General features: G+C 38.7%; 1 protein-coding gene across 2 annotated transcripts; it reads right to left on the minus strand.

Moving 5' to 3' along the window:
- Window positions 1-48: 48 nt before the first annotated feature.
- On the minus strand, window positions 49-16,066 carry LOC145502778 (muskelin-like). Of its 2 annotated transcripts, none has more exons than XM_081482155.1 (24): window positions 15,939-16,066; window positions 15,777-15,846; window positions 15,119-15,261; window positions 14,400-14,488; window positions 13,859-13,968; window positions 12,497-12,634; window positions 10,556-10,610; window positions 10,021-10,095; window positions 8,717-9,012; window positions 7,822-7,920; window positions 7,611-7,669; window positions 7,012-7,098; window positions 6,328-6,382; window positions 6,182-6,234; window positions 5,909-5,985; window positions 5,752-5,819; window positions 5,310-5,389; window positions 4,492-4,681; window positions 4,286-4,347; window positions 4,076-4,127; window positions 3,863-3,913; window positions 2,538-2,607; window positions 1,963-2,009; window positions 49-1,423 (listed from the first exon to the last, which is right to left on the minus strand). In XM_081482155.1, the coding sequence occupies exons 1-24, from the start codon at window positions 16,022-16,024 to the stop codon at window positions 1,343-1,345; spliced, it is 2,193 nt and encodes a 730-aa protein (XP_081338281.1). In that variant the 5' UTR covers window positions 16,025-16,066; the 3' UTR covers window positions 49-1,342. The 2 variants fall into 2 exon arrangements, with proteins under 2 accessions (XP_081338281.1, XP_081338280.1); XM_081482154.1 differs by having other exon boundaries at window positions 5,310-5,401.
- Between the last annotated feature and the right edge of the window lie 17 nt (window positions 16,067-16,083).

Raw genomic sequence — 16,083 nt, forward strand, 5'->3', positions numbered from 1 at the left:
TGATTGCAAATGACTCTCGCTATTACGGAATTACCGACACTTTCGAGGTACCAAAATGACACTTTTATTGCTTTGACTCTCGATAAAGCGGACACCACGTACTTCTCATATAAAAAAATTACAGTATGTTCATCATTTGTCAAATATACTTCAGAAGACTTCTGGAATGTTTATTTTCACACCAAGTGGTCTAGTTAACTGGGATATACTACACTGTTCACAGCCTCTCAATTTACAGACGCGAAAGAAAAAGTGAGCGAAGCGAGCGCGAAACACGCGGGGGTGGGGGGGGGGGGGTGGGGTTTTGCCATCCCTACCCACCCCCCTACCCTGTCAAGTCTTCCGTTTTGTGCTAGCGTCCAGTTCTCTCGCGATTCTATCCGCGCGTTCAACGATGGAATAAAAATACGAGAAAATAGAGAGCTGTGAACAGTTAGGACATACTACTGAAAGTAACTGTTTAAAATAGGGCGGTGATTGGTGTACCTGAGGGGAGGGGGAGTGGGGCGGATGCAGATGGAAAGTCGATGTTTATCACCTTCTTAAATAAAATCCACACTTTCGCTTGGAATGCCCAGAGGGCATTGAAAAGATTGGAGGGACGCTTAACATCCGTTTGAGGTGAAACGAAAAGGTAAATGTCTCTCGCGAGAGAGAAGAGTTTTTTTTTCTTTCACACTATGAAGAACAAGATACAAAACATAGCTTTGAAACAGTATTGAACTTAAACTGTACATTTAAAATTTCTTTGATAATAGTAACTTATATTTTACGAGCTTTGCCGTCAATACTTCACATTTTTCGGTTTTCGTTGTCTTGTTTTCTTTCATTGCTTGACTAGTCAAAACCCAAAACCCAGGAAACGGAGAACTTAAAAGCAACCGCTGTAAAAAAAAAAATCCAACTAGTTGTTGTAAACGTTAGCAGTCCTGAGCATTCAAACAGAAGTCCATTATTCACAACAAAAGATGGCAAACCCTAGTAACATCTTCAGGAAGCTGAATAATCCTTCGCGTCCTCAAAGTAATGTCTTTGATTTGTTATTGAAGTCAGTATCCATACTCATTCTCAGTAAATGGAAAACAGGTAGATTCTACACGGGTGTCCAGGTTTGGGCACGACTATCTCCAGCTGTCAAAGCTGCCTTCAACATTGTTACGAACACTTCCGGTTTAGGTTACTTCCGGTTACGTCATACGGCATGTGAGGAAATTACGATGTATGAACGTTTCCAAATTAACACAACGGTAGCAATGTAACGTAGTTCAAAGAAGTCTCTGAAGGAGCGTGTGATAATCCTTTTGATGACGGTCCGTTCATTTTTGATCGATCTTTCAGGACGTTAGAAAGTGATCAAGTCAACTAGATTTCCTTTGGGCTGTGTCATGTGTTCCGGAAAGAAGGACACCAGCGTATCGAACAACTGCAACAAGAAACATATGGCAATAAAATAAATAAATAAACAAGCAAATAAACAAACAAACAAATAAATTAAATATTTAGACAGGAAGCCACATCAGGCTTAGCTGGTTTTTAGGCGCGTCCTCTATACTGGTCGAATGTTGGTTTTTGTGGAGGAAGGAAAACCGGAGAACCCGGAGAAAAACCCTCGGAGTAAGGCGAGAACCAATAACAAACTCAACTCACATATGACACTGGGCCGGCATCGAACCCGGGATGCATGGATGGCAAAATGACGGAAAATGACGTTTGACAAAAGACAAATTGACGAAGAATTCTTCAACTTCGTTTTTACGATTTAGCGAAAGCAGTGTGGAGTAATTCATTAATCGCATGATCAACTTCTGTGGAAGTTAAAATCTACGGTTGTCGCCTACCGATTGTTGTTGTTTTTTTTCCTACTCAAATTTAAGAGACACTGCAACAGTTACTGGTAAAAAGGAAAGCGTGACCCCAGCGTGGTTTGCAGCTGATCTCTACAGCATAAAGTTGATCTCTTACCTGTGTTCTTCCCGTGAAACCGTTACGCAATGGCGGCGACAGAGATTCTAAAGATTAGCAAAGAATTTTAGTGTATTTACAGGTTAACGCACTCAGCGAGAGAATTATCGAGATTTTCCTGCACGAGTTCACTAACAGTGAACGAGAAATTTCAATACCGCACGAGGCTTTGCCGAGTGCGGTGTTGAAAATTTCGAGTTCATTGTTAGTGAACGAGTACTGGTAAATCCTGATAATTCACGAGCAATGAGTACGTTAACATTTTTATTATTCAAATTGAATACACTGCACAAAGAAACACTGCATTAAAACCACTATATTTTAGTCAGCCGAAGCCATGGTGTAATGACAGTAGTGTGTTGAATTTACACCACGGCTATTACACCACGATAATGACGTCAAAGTGGTTGTCTCGTCACAACCCAGTATCACGTGGTACAAATCAGCCAATCAGAAAATCGGAATTCGTACAGTGTATGAAAGTTGAGTAACAACAGGAATTAACCAATAATTATATCGACTAGATTACAATTATCATTGATGGCTGGATTTGTTACAAGATGATAACAACTAACCTGCATCAGTCACCATTCGTTCTTGAGAGGAGATGGAATGTGAAAAGAGGCTGGATGCAATCAGGCGAAACTGAAAAACAAAATCTCAATTAGAAAATCGCTCACTTGCGAACTCAGCCGACCTTTCACCATTTTGCACATCACCAACCTCATAATGTATTTTATTAGCGATCAAAACAAATACGGGAAAAAGTGGCCACGACTCTGTCGCATTTTGCTGTGCCATTGAGAGACAAGTTTGCCTCTAACGTTCCTTAGTGCAACGAAAAAAGAGAAAAGTTGATCACTTTGTTACTCAGTGCTTTAAATAAGATTTGAAATGGGTGGATTTCATGATCAGACACGAATAGCACCCAGGTCAAACATCGAACCTCACATGAGACGAACTTAAAGGAGGTCAGTCACGGTTTGCGCATATTGAAAAGTTTAGCCTCAATTTTCCAAATTTGTCATTTGTAATCCGTGTTAATCTTCTCCATCCTTAGCCATTCTTGTTCCTTTATGGTTTATCATTGTGTCTTTGGTGTTCTTCTATTTTATTACACTGTTATTTTCAGGTTTCCTACCATTTAAAGGTAATTTTGTATGTGGCCAAAATAACTCAAAATACCGTGACTGAGCTCCTTTAACTGAGCGAATTAAGTTCATAATAAGTTCGACGTTTGACTCAACTGAGTTCGCCCGACTGAATTCTATCGGTCTGAAGCAGGCGAATAGAACGTGTTGATCGATCTAATTCGAATTAAGTTCAACGTTTAACCCAACTGTGGAGCTTTACCCGTTTGGATCGACTCAAATTGCAATATAGTTCGTCTCATGTGACGTTCGACGTTTGACCTGGGCCTAACAGAAATCACAACAAATTCTGGAGAACAAGGTTTTTAAAACTGTGAATATTTTAAGATTCTCTTGCTGAAACACAATACAATACAATAATACAACAACTTTATTATTGTGTCAGACTACTAGCTCGCTACAGGGAGCCTCCTAATTGGAGACAACTGAAACTATAATGCATACACAAACATATTGAAAATTGACTTATTAAGAACGATATTTTCAACATTAAGTACAAATACTACACTGTTTACTTTATACAAAGTTTGCTGCAACGGACAGATTGCGAGAAATGTTCATTTGTGTGTTATATTAGGCAATTTCTACTACAAGTTGTGACACAAAGCAGTATGAGTATTTTTTAGCGGTCAATCAAGGTGATCTTCTCTACTGATGAATTTCTTTATTCTCGTCACCCGTCTACCCGTCTATATATAGATATTCTAAGGAGAATCTGCAAGTTCATATTCAAGTTATTGTTCAATCACCTCTTGGCTTTCTTCTGGATCATCATGGGCCACTGTTTCTGAGAGCTCGTTCTGTGAATTGAATGAAAAAAAACAAGAAAAAATTAAAAACAATGGCGCATCAATAAGTATCAAATATTAGTAAGTGATGTTGAACGGTATGTGAGTCAGTTATTCTTGGGAAAGATCTGCATGTCAGTGTTAGTGTGATTCAAACAACAAAAAACCAATCACCTGCAAGTACCGGAGGGCTGAATACGGGTCACGTGATGCCATTTCCTGAAATCTAAATACATACACCATGTAAGTGACCACAACAATTCGTTACTAGTCTGGGTGACGAGAAGAGACACAGACAGACAGGCACACAGACACAGACACACGGAGAAAGAGAGACAGGCTGTCGGGCAGACAGACAAACAGTCAGACAGACACTTCCTATACCTTTGTTTACGAATTAAATATCGGCATCTGCGCAGTAACTGTTCTCTGGAAGGTCTTGACAGCTGAAACGCGAAATGAAGACAATACATTCCTTTTTATTATATAAAGTGCACAGGTTTGCTGATTTACCACCAGACTCTCAAACCTCACATCCAAGATATGTATGGCGCTCAGTAGTGAGAGTTAATATTTCGATCACTGGGTACCTTGAGTGACCAGAAGTCATCCAGTCTCATCTTAGGTATGCTAGCTTTTCCAGGGTTCCCACCAAACAGGTAGTGCACCTTATGGATGTCATCATACACTAGCTGATGAGCAAACCGAGGACATGGCTCTACATTCTGCATCTTAGTCCAGTACTGCTGACCTATGTTCTCATTCTTGTACACACACGACCTGAAAAGTGGCAACATCACAAAATAACTTTGATTGTCACGCGTTACAGTCTCTAGCCTGTTCCAGGCTCTCGGTCAGCGGGGACGATCGAAAAAGCGAGTGGGCGACGAGCGGGATCCTGGACTTCTCTTTTATTTATACCAGACCCCCCTTGTAGCCCGCCTGCTTTTTCGATCCTCCCCACTGACCAAGAGCCTGAAACAGGCTATACACTCTCCAGTCCTTAGCAGGTATTTGAGTCGTTATGCAACGTTTTTCATCACTACAAAGAGTTGCAGTGTGTCTTCTCTCGTTCAGCACAAAATGGTCCGCCGCCGGTTTAGTCCAAGCGAACCAGAAACACGCGATGTGAACCAACTGTTAACTAACACTGCAAGAGAGTGCTTTAAAATCATCAACATTTCAGAGAAAGCAAATCTGAAGTAAAGTGAGACATGGTTTGTTCCAAATGAAAACTTGAGATGTTGCCCAAGATTGGATCTTCACTTGTGAACTTCAAGCAATAAATTGCATTCATAAATTACTGGACGGTCACCGTGATAAGCTGTAGATACTGTGATATGTACATGTATCATGGTCAGGGTTATTGACTTACAGCGGTTCAGGTATCACCACTAAAAATACCTACCATGTTTTACGCTCTATATCGTACACCCAGAAGGAGTTTCTAGCTGTCTCTTCTCGTTTCTCTTTATCCTTACTCAAACCCTGTAGAAACAACTATAACCATCAGCTATGTCACTGTTTGTGCATCTTGAAAAGTTTGACCAAAATTTTTTCATGTTCGCCGATTGTAATCCGTGTCAATCTTCCCCATCCTTAACCATCCTTGTTCCTCTCTGGTTTATCATTATCTTTTTGGTAATTTTCTATCTTTTACTTAGTTAACTACCATTTTCAGGTTTCTTCAATTTCTTTCAATTTGAAGATAATTTTGTACGCGGCCAAAATAAGTCAAAATACCGTGACTGAGCTCCTTTTAACTCTGAACTACACTGAAATGTCTGCTACATGCCATCAATTTGAAAGAAACTTTTTTAATTCGTATTTTTATGTAAGGGACAACTTACAGATAAGACACGGATTTCATTCAGTTCCGGATCAATTGTTGCTCTCTGAGTAAAACCAGCAGCAGGAACTGTCAGAAAAGAAATATTTTTTAGGGACTTTGCCAGAGCTACAAAGGTACATGCACTATGTTTTTACAACAAATGATATTGCCATTACCTTGATCACAGTCCTTTTTGCTTCCATCATTTATAAATGATATTTCATGAGTGTCCACATTGTATGTGATAAAGTCACTAAAGAATGAAAGAAGTTGGACAGGTAAAGTTTAGAATATATTACCGGTGTGAAGAATTATTTTGCAAACTCACATTTACCCCTGATCAAAAGGTGATTTCCAATGTGCGACCATGGATGAAATGATTAGAAATACGTTTACATCTGTCAAGGTTTCTCATGAGAAAAGATTGGAAAATAATAAATTAGTAGTACCTTAAAAACTCAGTTCCTCTTTGACCAGCAAAGATATATAGAAGCCTTTTTTCCTGCAGATATGGATATAAAAAATGGCATCAATGTTACTCTTACAGAACAGACTACAATTTCATATTTTGCAGAGCACGACATCTGTCACTTACGGGATGAAACAGCATAGAATGTCCTATTCTTGATCGCAGATCAGGGCAATCATCTCTACAAAAATAAAGCATTCACTTCTAAGCGTAAAGCAAGCTACAAACAGAAAAGACAGCAAATACAAAATCTTAATACCAATGATGTTACCAAGATGGCCAAGAGTGGAAATGACTGGAAGTCAAACCTCCACTAACAGCCACCTCCCTTCAACCGCCACTTTTTTCCGTCCCGGCAGACCGTTCTTACATTCACTCCTATTTTAACCTCTCTACAACGGCCACCTCTCCACTAAAGCGCGTCCCAAAGTAACGAAATAACCTCTCCCCAATGGGCAGTTAATCAATGATTGATGAATGGTGTTTACTAGACCCCATGTTATAGTGTAAAAGGTCACGAAACTTGATCCGTACCGCGCCTCGTTGGTCTGTTTTATTGATTTATTTTGAGTGTGTTAGGGCGTCTGTTTGGTATTTCTTTTTCACAGTCAGCATCTTTTAAATAAAAAAAAAATGTTGTACTTCCCCCTCCCCCCCCAAAAACAAGTGTCATATTACAGCCCTACCTCCTCATAACGGCCACCTCTCTATAACGTCCACTTTCATCTGTCACCAAGGTGGCATTGTAGAGAGTTTTGATTATTTAACATCAATCAAATTTACAACAGTACCAAGGTTCAACATTCATACTTGAGTTTAGTCCACGTATTGGTTTGACAGTTGTAAGAGTACAGTCCACTGAAAGATGTCTCTTGGGCTCTCTCATCTCTGTTTGTGCTGATATCACAGAAAGAAAACATTCAATTCACCCAACCTACATGAATTATAAACATCTAAAGGTATTTCTGCCTATGGGGGTCATCTTTTCTTTCTTGTCAACAAATGTCCTGCTAAGTGAGGCCGATTGGGAGGGTGGAATGCAGGAATGAAGTAGAGTAGGGGGTAGGAAAGAACATGGGAGATTTTTAACAAAGAATAGCAATAGTAAGGTGCACTAACAGTAAAATAACTAAACAGATGTTTTACGAAATACCCAGGCTGACATGAGCCTCTCTGAAACAGCTGTAAGGTCTAAGCAACATGTATACAAGTTATGTGGTTCACAAAATTTGTGGAGCATCGTTTCGAGACTTAGAAAATGATTTTCTATGTTCTTGGTCCTTGTCTTGCTTTAAGAGATTTTTGAGTTGACTTATTGGGCTTTTCTTTTCTTTTTTTTAATTCATATATTTAAAAATGTAATTTAAAAAATAATAAAATTAAAACAAAAAACAACACCAACACCTCACCTAGTCAAGACACGACCACCAAACACATAAATTGTGCTTTTTTCGACATCAATACACATCTGAAAAAGTAAAGAACAAGGTGTATGGTCATTTTTGACTGTAACACTTGAATTACATGTACAGTCTAAACCGGTTAATATGTATTATTCATTTTATATCTGTTTTTTTTTATTCTTGTTGTTTGTATTTACTGAGTAATACATTCATGTACCTGATGATCAAAGATAAGAGGCGGCCCTCCTTCAGATGACGTATCCTCACTAATCAGGGTCCACTGGTTTGATGTTATGTCATAAACATAAAAATCACTCTGTTGGGGAATAGAACAAATATTTGTAACTTGAACTTGATAGATACACTCTTCAAACATAAACTACTATTAATAGCTCATAGTATATCATAAACCATTTGATGGTCAACATCATGTATTCGGTGCAGGGTTTTCCCAAAGTTCTAAGGTACATGTAGGCAGCTTTATTGTTGGAGCAGGCAGCTGATTTTGTCATCTTTTTTGACAAATCAGACGATTTGCCTTGCAGAACAACTGACCAAGATCTCACAGTAGAGGGTGGTTTTTGCCAGCTATGGCTACTCAGTTTGATAACCTCTTAGTCTTAGTGTGTTGAAGGGAATGGCAATCTCACTCCCAGATGATGCAATCCTTTTGGTTCGCACCAAATAATCAAGACCACTGGGAGAAATCAGAAGGTGAGCCATCACTACTCATATAATTATAATATGTACGGGTTAAGTGTGAGGTCAAGATGGCTGGATATTGGCCAAGTTCTTTTTTTTGCGTGTTTAAGGACCAAGACGGAATCGAGGTCCATAAACTCACAAAAAAAGAACGAGGCCAATATCCAGCCATCTTGACCGAACAAACTTGGTCAATAAAAGATTTATTATATGGCTTTCGTGCAAAATTTTTCTTGCAGGACACGGCGGGTAGTCCCGAGCAGCTCCATCTTGCCTGCTCGCGTAGCCAATCACAGTGCAGGATTTGATTCATCTTGCCAGCTCACGGAGCTAGGCATATAATGTAAATATGTACAGGATTATCAAACTACACTACGACATACACTGTATAATTATGGCATGCGTGTTACCTTAAGTGGTGTTGAGTTTCTCATTTCAGAGTCTAAGTATCTGCCCAAGGTATATATCAACTTCCTTTTACCATCCAGACACATTTTATGACAGGATCTTGCACATGGTCCCCTCTCCTGCTCAGTATCATGGGACAGGCACGTCCATTGAGCAGACTCAACACTGAATGACCAGAAATCAGCCAGGTCGACCATTCCATCCCAGCCACCCAACAAATAGATAACTTGAGCTTCCATGTCAATTGACATTTGATGCCCACCCCTCATGCCAGGACGTGAACAACTGCTGTCTTCACCTGAGATCAGAACAGCACATCAACATGGCGGAGACACTTCTGAAGCTTTACACATTATATATAAACTGTATAATGGTAAAGTCTGCATGCATGCATGCATGCATGCATGCATGCATGCATACATACATACGTACGTACGTACGTACGTACATACATACATACACACATACATACATACATACTTTATTGATGCTCCCTAAGTGGGTTTTTCAGCTCAATTCAATTACAACTACAAATTTAAATTTAAATTAATTAAGAATATAAGTACAATAACATTATACGAGGCAAGTGGCCCACCAGACCAGAACTTATGCAAGTTTCTGTAGTATGAAGCAACCAGGAATATTTCTACTCCCCCATGGATGGGATGCAAGTCTATCTCAAGGTTACACCCCAGCATTAAATTCGTCAGTAACCATTTATACACCTGGATGGAAAGAGGCACTGAGAGAAGTGTCTTGCCCAAGAACACAACACAATGTACCCAGCCAGTGCTCCAACCCGCACCGCCTGATCTGAAGTCATGTGCACTAACAATGCAGGCACCGCACCTCCACTATCAATATCAACTGTATACAGTACATTTACTGTGCCTTCCAATAACATGCAAGCTCTGAGGTTCAAAGCCTACTTGTAACTTAAGAACAATATTGTGATTTAGGCTGCTGTCATTTATGACAACCACCAAACCTTGAAAAAGAAGAAAGAACAAAATAGATCAAATACTACCAATCACAACCTACAGATGTGATTTTTTCAACCTGTTTCAAAATGTAAACTTCTATTTCCTGAGAGGTCTGCTAAGATAATTCATGAAAGTGAAACATGAAACCATTCACTGAACAACTGAGTTTGCCCGTTATTGATGGGAGCAGTACATACATGTCCTACACTCTTGTACTGGACTATCTGGAGTCAAATTTCAAATTAATCAATCGTGAATACCTGTATAATATTTTTATAATAATTGTTGAAGTCTAAGGATGGCAAGCATTGGGGCAAACTTACCTTGAGCAAGAGGAATAATTGATGTCCATTTAGGCTTATAGTCTTGTTGACTGATATAATAACTGAAGAAACAATCTGCAGAAAAATAAACAGAAATGCTGGTTTAGAAAACAATTTTGTGTACAAGCATACATGTTCCAATGATAAATGAAATGTTTTCTCTTTTCTTCTTCTACAGGAGAGACATTTGCTTTCATCAACCACGATAAAAGGACTACAGTAGTATTCTCGCCCCAAAGTGTGTTTGCAAATGTACTGTAATGCTCTTTATACACAAGTTAGAATGATCTGAATGATCTAATTTTACCTGACAATTAAAGCAATAATAACTATCCAGCACATGAGTGACAAGAATTAGGAAAATCATCAGTATGGGATTACACTGTACATTTGTGTGCCACTCAGTTCTTAGAGATATGCACCATAGAAAGTAAAAATTATTTTACAACCAAAGACTGAAAGGGAATTAATAAGTATGGCACATCAATGAAAACAAAAATATATTGACCAACATCTGTTGATAAAAGAACTTTACCTTTGGAAGCTTGCTCTATGATTTTTTCACATCCATCGAAGTCATTATTTATCACCTTGAACAGAAAACGGAACAATATACAAAATTGTGAACACAACAGATTAATAATATTTTTATTAATAGTTTTTAATAATTCATGAATGATGAAAGCGTACAACTACTTGATAGTTGTATGCTTTCATCATTCCACGAATGCAGCCATTGGTTATATAGCATAGTATATATTAAAGTTTTCATCATGCTGTCAACCAGATCTGTGCCCTCTACATCATGTGGATGTCCACATTTTGGGGAAAAAAATAATTACCCAGGCAGTTCGGCCTGGGTTTAAATTTCAGCTCTATCTTTGTTTTCCTCATTCAGTCACAAATCGCCGTCTGGTCTCTAAAGTGCATGCGTCACCTGAGCAGGCGTACAGCACATGGAATTTACAGAAGTTGTCGTCATGAAAAGTTAGCACAGATTCCATGATTTCTAGGGTAATGAAATCACAGTTTGCGATAGACCAACTCTAAAGGATGTTAAGCGTTTTAAGAATGGGTCGGTCTATAAGCCTTACGAGAGATCAATTTTAAATACGAGTAAACCTTTTGAGTGAATTTATCAAAAATCATGTTATACCAAAGGAGCTATCAACCAGGGCTATCAACTCTTCAACTTGATAAAAAGCATCTTCAGAAGTGTCATCGAATTTTTAGATGTGATCATGAACCAAGTAGAATCCCAGCAAGAACCCAAGAACATCCAAGCAACAAGAGCAGAAAGGTTAGAGAATTTGTTTACGAATGTATCTGTTCGAGTACACCTAAGTAAGACGCTCTGAGAAACTTTGTAAAGTATAATAAAGTTAAAATCATGAACTAAACGATATTCTCTCATTATTTTCTTGTAAGAGAGTTACAGTATGTGTCTTTACAATAATGAAACCCATGAAGCGCATTATTGTACATTTAAGGTGAAAGAAATGAATGTATGTTGACCCCAGCAAAACAATTCTTGGTTTGCACTGTCACGCAATCCTGATGCAATAAAAAATTATTCCCAAACCATCAGTGCATGAAGTCAAGAAATTGTAATGTTATAGGAGATTAATAAAGATGACACTTCTCTGCACGTTTTCCAAAACCTCAGACATTCGTTGAAATATTTTGCCCAAATTTACAGAGCACGGTGTGGAGCCGCCGTGTTGGTGTACCTCCATGGTACACCAACATTGCAGTAGGAAAATAGTGTAAACATCTGGAACTTACATGTACTTTGGCTATCTAGGCCACTGATTATCTGTACTGAACAAACAAGCATTTTCATAAGCACTTTTCCTAATACTTTAACTTCTGAATGGGCTAAAAATCACGAGATAACTATGTTTTTTCGACACACGCGTCCGTAGCTCTATGTCACGCACCACCATAACTCTGAAATTCAAAATGTCTCGCTTGCTTGAGAAATGCAAAAAAAATAATAATAATAATAGTAACAACGACAAAGGCTAAGGAAAATACACTGAAACATTTATAGGCTGATATAAAGACCTTGACTCATTTCACGCCCTAAAGGCCTGCAAACGAGTAATAAGCTATTAATCGATCCCAAGAAATACAATCAAAGGCAGAATAGTTTGAGCACATCTATTCGATTGAATTTCGTCTGACTTCAAATGCAGAACATTTAGTTCAATTGCAATATAGCTGGTGCTTCTTGATATAACGACTGCCTTTGAGTGTTGTGTATATAATTATTTTCTTCGACTGTCTTTGAGTGTTGTGTATATAATTATTTTCTTGAGAGAGCACCCAGGAGGAGGGGATTTTGGTCCCGTATGTCTATGAAATTATGGATGCTTTCTTTTGAAATCCAGGCTAGACCTCATCTTTTACTTCATTTTATTAGCAAGTATCAAAACAGTAATTATCAATACATGTAATTAATAAAAACTGTTACCAGTTTTTGATGAAGTTCTGTCAGAACAGGATGTTCAAGAGAGATCTTTGTTCTTTTCTGTAATGACTCAAAAGCTTCTGTGTAGTTGTGCTGTCGAAAATGTTTCAAACATAGGCGTATTGCTTCCCGTTCCCGATACTGGAAGAAAAAATGACATATTAATATGTTACATTGTGTGGTGTGTTCCTTTTACATTGTATTAAAATTCACAGTACTCAGTGGAGTTGGGCCAGTGGCTTTTATTTTTCGCTTGTCTGCTTGATGAGTACATGTAGGCTCGACTTCCACTGCTCTCTTGTGTCTGATCTACGTTCCTCCACAAGAAGAACAGCTGGACGTGTGAGTAGCAAAGCGTGTCTGTGATGTATACTTATAATATAACATGGGGCGCTCCTGGTCGCCAGAAATGTCATCTGATTACAACCTGAACAGGTCCACATGACACCTACAGCTCGAAACATTTGTACATTTTCCATTCTCTTTTTAAAGATTTTGTTCAATTCTTCCAACCTATTTTGTTTCACATTACTGCTGCAGAAGGGTGCACTGTATGCATAGATACTGCGTTCTAAGGAGGCAGTGCTGTTCCACTGTGGTGTAGCAAATTGGTCATGTCAAAGGTCACATGTTGGTCTGCATGGTTTCTGTTGTCAGGTTGACTCTCTGTTATTTAAGTTTTGCTGGTTAGGTTTGTTTTACCCACAATTTACCTCATTTAAAAGTTTAATTTTGCCTGGCTTTGCCAGAGACTGGAATCGCCATCCCTAAGGAAGGTAATAAATCTATTTGACTGAATATTTTGTCTCTCAAGCTCAATGTTTAGGTTTATCCCTCTCTTTGTTGACTTTGTTATCTGACGTCTCGGAACTTAAGATTCAAATTTTCCCGATCCTGTCGGCTGAATAAGGAAAACATCTTGGCCATCACACAACTTTTCTAGCGTTCCTCATTGTGAATTTTCAAACTTTCAATCTTAAACGTCTCTAAAGTTCTCTCACAAGACATTTATTAATTCACATTGTCCACCATCCAGGCCCACCATTGAACTGACGAGATAATTTATGCCCGACAAAAATCTGAGGGCGGTTATCTGATTGGCTAAGACTAATAAAAGAATCCTAACACATCCAGCCGTGGCTTCGGGAGAGGAGTGCAGGCTCTTTTCCTGAACAGTGGCTGGTAATCGAGCCTATCTAATGAGCAAGTTCGGCTTTTACAGGAAAATGTTCGGAAGAAATTCAAATTACAGAAGCATGTACACCATAGTTTAAAGCTTGTCCAAAGCTCTAAAGCTCAAATAATGGTCACCATGATGCAGTTTTCCCTCGGGGGAGGACCCTCAAAATACCATCATATACTTACAGTGTTAAACCATGCCAGACTTGGTTGAACAATCACTGGATCATCAACTCCTGACAGCTGCACAAACCAAATACTAAAGTTGAAACTGGGACCCCATGACATGATAGGAACTGCAAACAATACACAGCACAGCTCTTAAACACCATCCTGTGCATAAACTACCACAGTCCTTGGATGACACCTAGTTACAGTTTGTAGGGATACCACGTTTAACTGTTAATGACTGGTCCAGAACTGGAGGAAGCAGTAAATTTTGTTTCACAAGAATCTCAATGCTTCCTGAAGCATAGGCAAGGGAAACATTGAGATTCATGGGAGTGAGCCTCTGCATAGGATCTGATCACCTGGCCTGGGTTGTTTGAAAGGCAGATAACGCTGATCCACCGTATAAATAACTATCCAGTAGACAGCACGGTTTGTTTTGCGAACACTCATCTACTGGATACCAATTTATTCGGTGAATAGGGTTATACAGCCTTCAAGCAACTGGAGCCAGAACTCATCCATCTTGATGAAGTGTTTAGTGAGCCTCTGAACTCACCTATCTTAATAAAGTGGCAAGGAAACATTTTCCCATCCAGCTCATGTTTGAGCTCAAATGACTCTTTCATATGATCATTCGCTAATCCACTAAAAGAAACAAATGATAGACAGTTAGAGTATTATTACTATGAATTTATGTATTGATCAACAGTTTGAATGTACAGTCAAGCATGTTCTGTGGTGATTTTTTTTACAGTAACTGTTGTGTTTAAAGAGCAAATGGTCAGTAACATGTAAGTCTGCACTGTACATTGTTTAGGCAGGAACATCCATAAATATACATATTCAGGCAGGCTGGTTTCCTATATGTTCAATTAATGTACAACTACATGTACCAATAGCAATTTGTTAGTTTACAAAAGACATGTACATGGGACGCAGAGTAGCCAAATAAATAGTGTGCTGGACTCTAGCTTGAGCGGCCCTGGGTCATAACCCAGCTGGGGGCCATTATGTTGTATTCTTGGGCAAGACACCTTATTCTCACAGTGCCTCTCCCCAGTTAATGAAATACATGTAGGTTCTGGCAAATTAAACGCTGTGGAAAGAGAGAGTGAGGTGAAGGAGGGGGAGAGGGTAATGCTGTGATGGAATAGCATCCCATCCAGGAGGAAGTATTCATTGAGGTTTCATGCTGAGATATCCCAAGACAAGCACTTGCCTGAAGGGTCACTAGGGTTGCATGACAATCCAATCAAATATTGAAAACATTGTTACCTGAATAACAACTCAGTCATGTGTTCATCATTCAGTCCTCCGTAAATCTTGAATTTTCTAAGATTACAAACATGCGCCTTTTCGTATTTGCCAAATGTGGCGCTCATCACAATGGCTGGTTTTTCCAGTTTTAGTATAAGAAACTGCAGAAAATAACAAAGTTCAGAGATCATTTATTATTATTTTCTATATTAACTTATTCATTTGCCACTCAAAAGAGAGAACGAAACTACATTGAAATCACGATTTTTCCAACCTCTAAGGCAAACTGGGATTGGTTTGAAAAATCTAGTAGTTTTAAATAAAGATTGTGGGTAAAATCAGTGTTGGACTGAGTGGAGGAAACCACTTTTGGTTCGAAGAATTGAGAGTTTCGAAAAATCAAGTATTCGAAAAATAAAAAGGATTACAATGCACATATAAATCACTGCATTTGCTTGTACTGACTGTGGAAGCCTTAACTAACGAATTAAGCTGCGCTTTCTACAGTTTATATGCATGATGTGGTAGTACATATACACTGAACATGGAAATTTGAAATTCATCCCATCTGAGGTAAAAGTAGCGAAACCTGGAGTTTTTAGCTGGAAACTGAAAAATTTTCATAGCTCATAATCCTATGATTCCTATTTTTTTTATTTATTTATTTTTTTTTTACCTGGGGCGGATAATTGCTATCTGAAGACCATCGTGACGATTGATCATTCGGTTTGTCCACCATAATATTCCTGTATACAACATGAAAATGTTCCAAAATTAAAGACTGTTACATCAAAAAAATTCCGTAAAATGCAAGATGAAAGCCTGCACGAGCTCTTACGTGGGCAAATAATTTGCAGAATGGCTTGAACACTTATGAATTGAGTACGTTAAGACACGAGGTTCAAGGGCTCCTGAAGCCGCCATTTTGGCGTACTTCAACGATTGCGCAGTTACCTGCACGAGCGCGTGTAGTCATGGGATAA

Source organism: Orbicella franksi, chromosome 11, assembly GCF_964199315.1.
Source record: "Orbicella franksi chromosome 11, jaOrbFran1.1, whole genome shotgun sequence".
Classification (NCBI taxonomy): domain Eukaryota; kingdom Metazoa; phylum Cnidaria; class Anthozoa; order Scleractinia; family Merulinidae; genus Orbicella; species Orbicella franksi.

Coding starts and splice junctions, on each gene's coding strand:
- LOC145502778 (XM_081482154.1), bottom strand. CDS start 16,024: ATGGCGGCTTCAGGAGCCCTTGAACCTCGTGTCTTAACGTACTCAATT. Junction 4,682..5,309: donor GATATAGAGCGTAAAACATG/GTAGGTATTTTT, acceptor GCCACTTTTCAG/GTCGTGTGTGTACAAGAATG. Junction 1,424..1,962: donor GTTTCACGGGAAGAACACAG/GTAAGAGATCAA, acceptor TTCTTGTTGCAG/TTGTTCGATACGCTGGTGTC.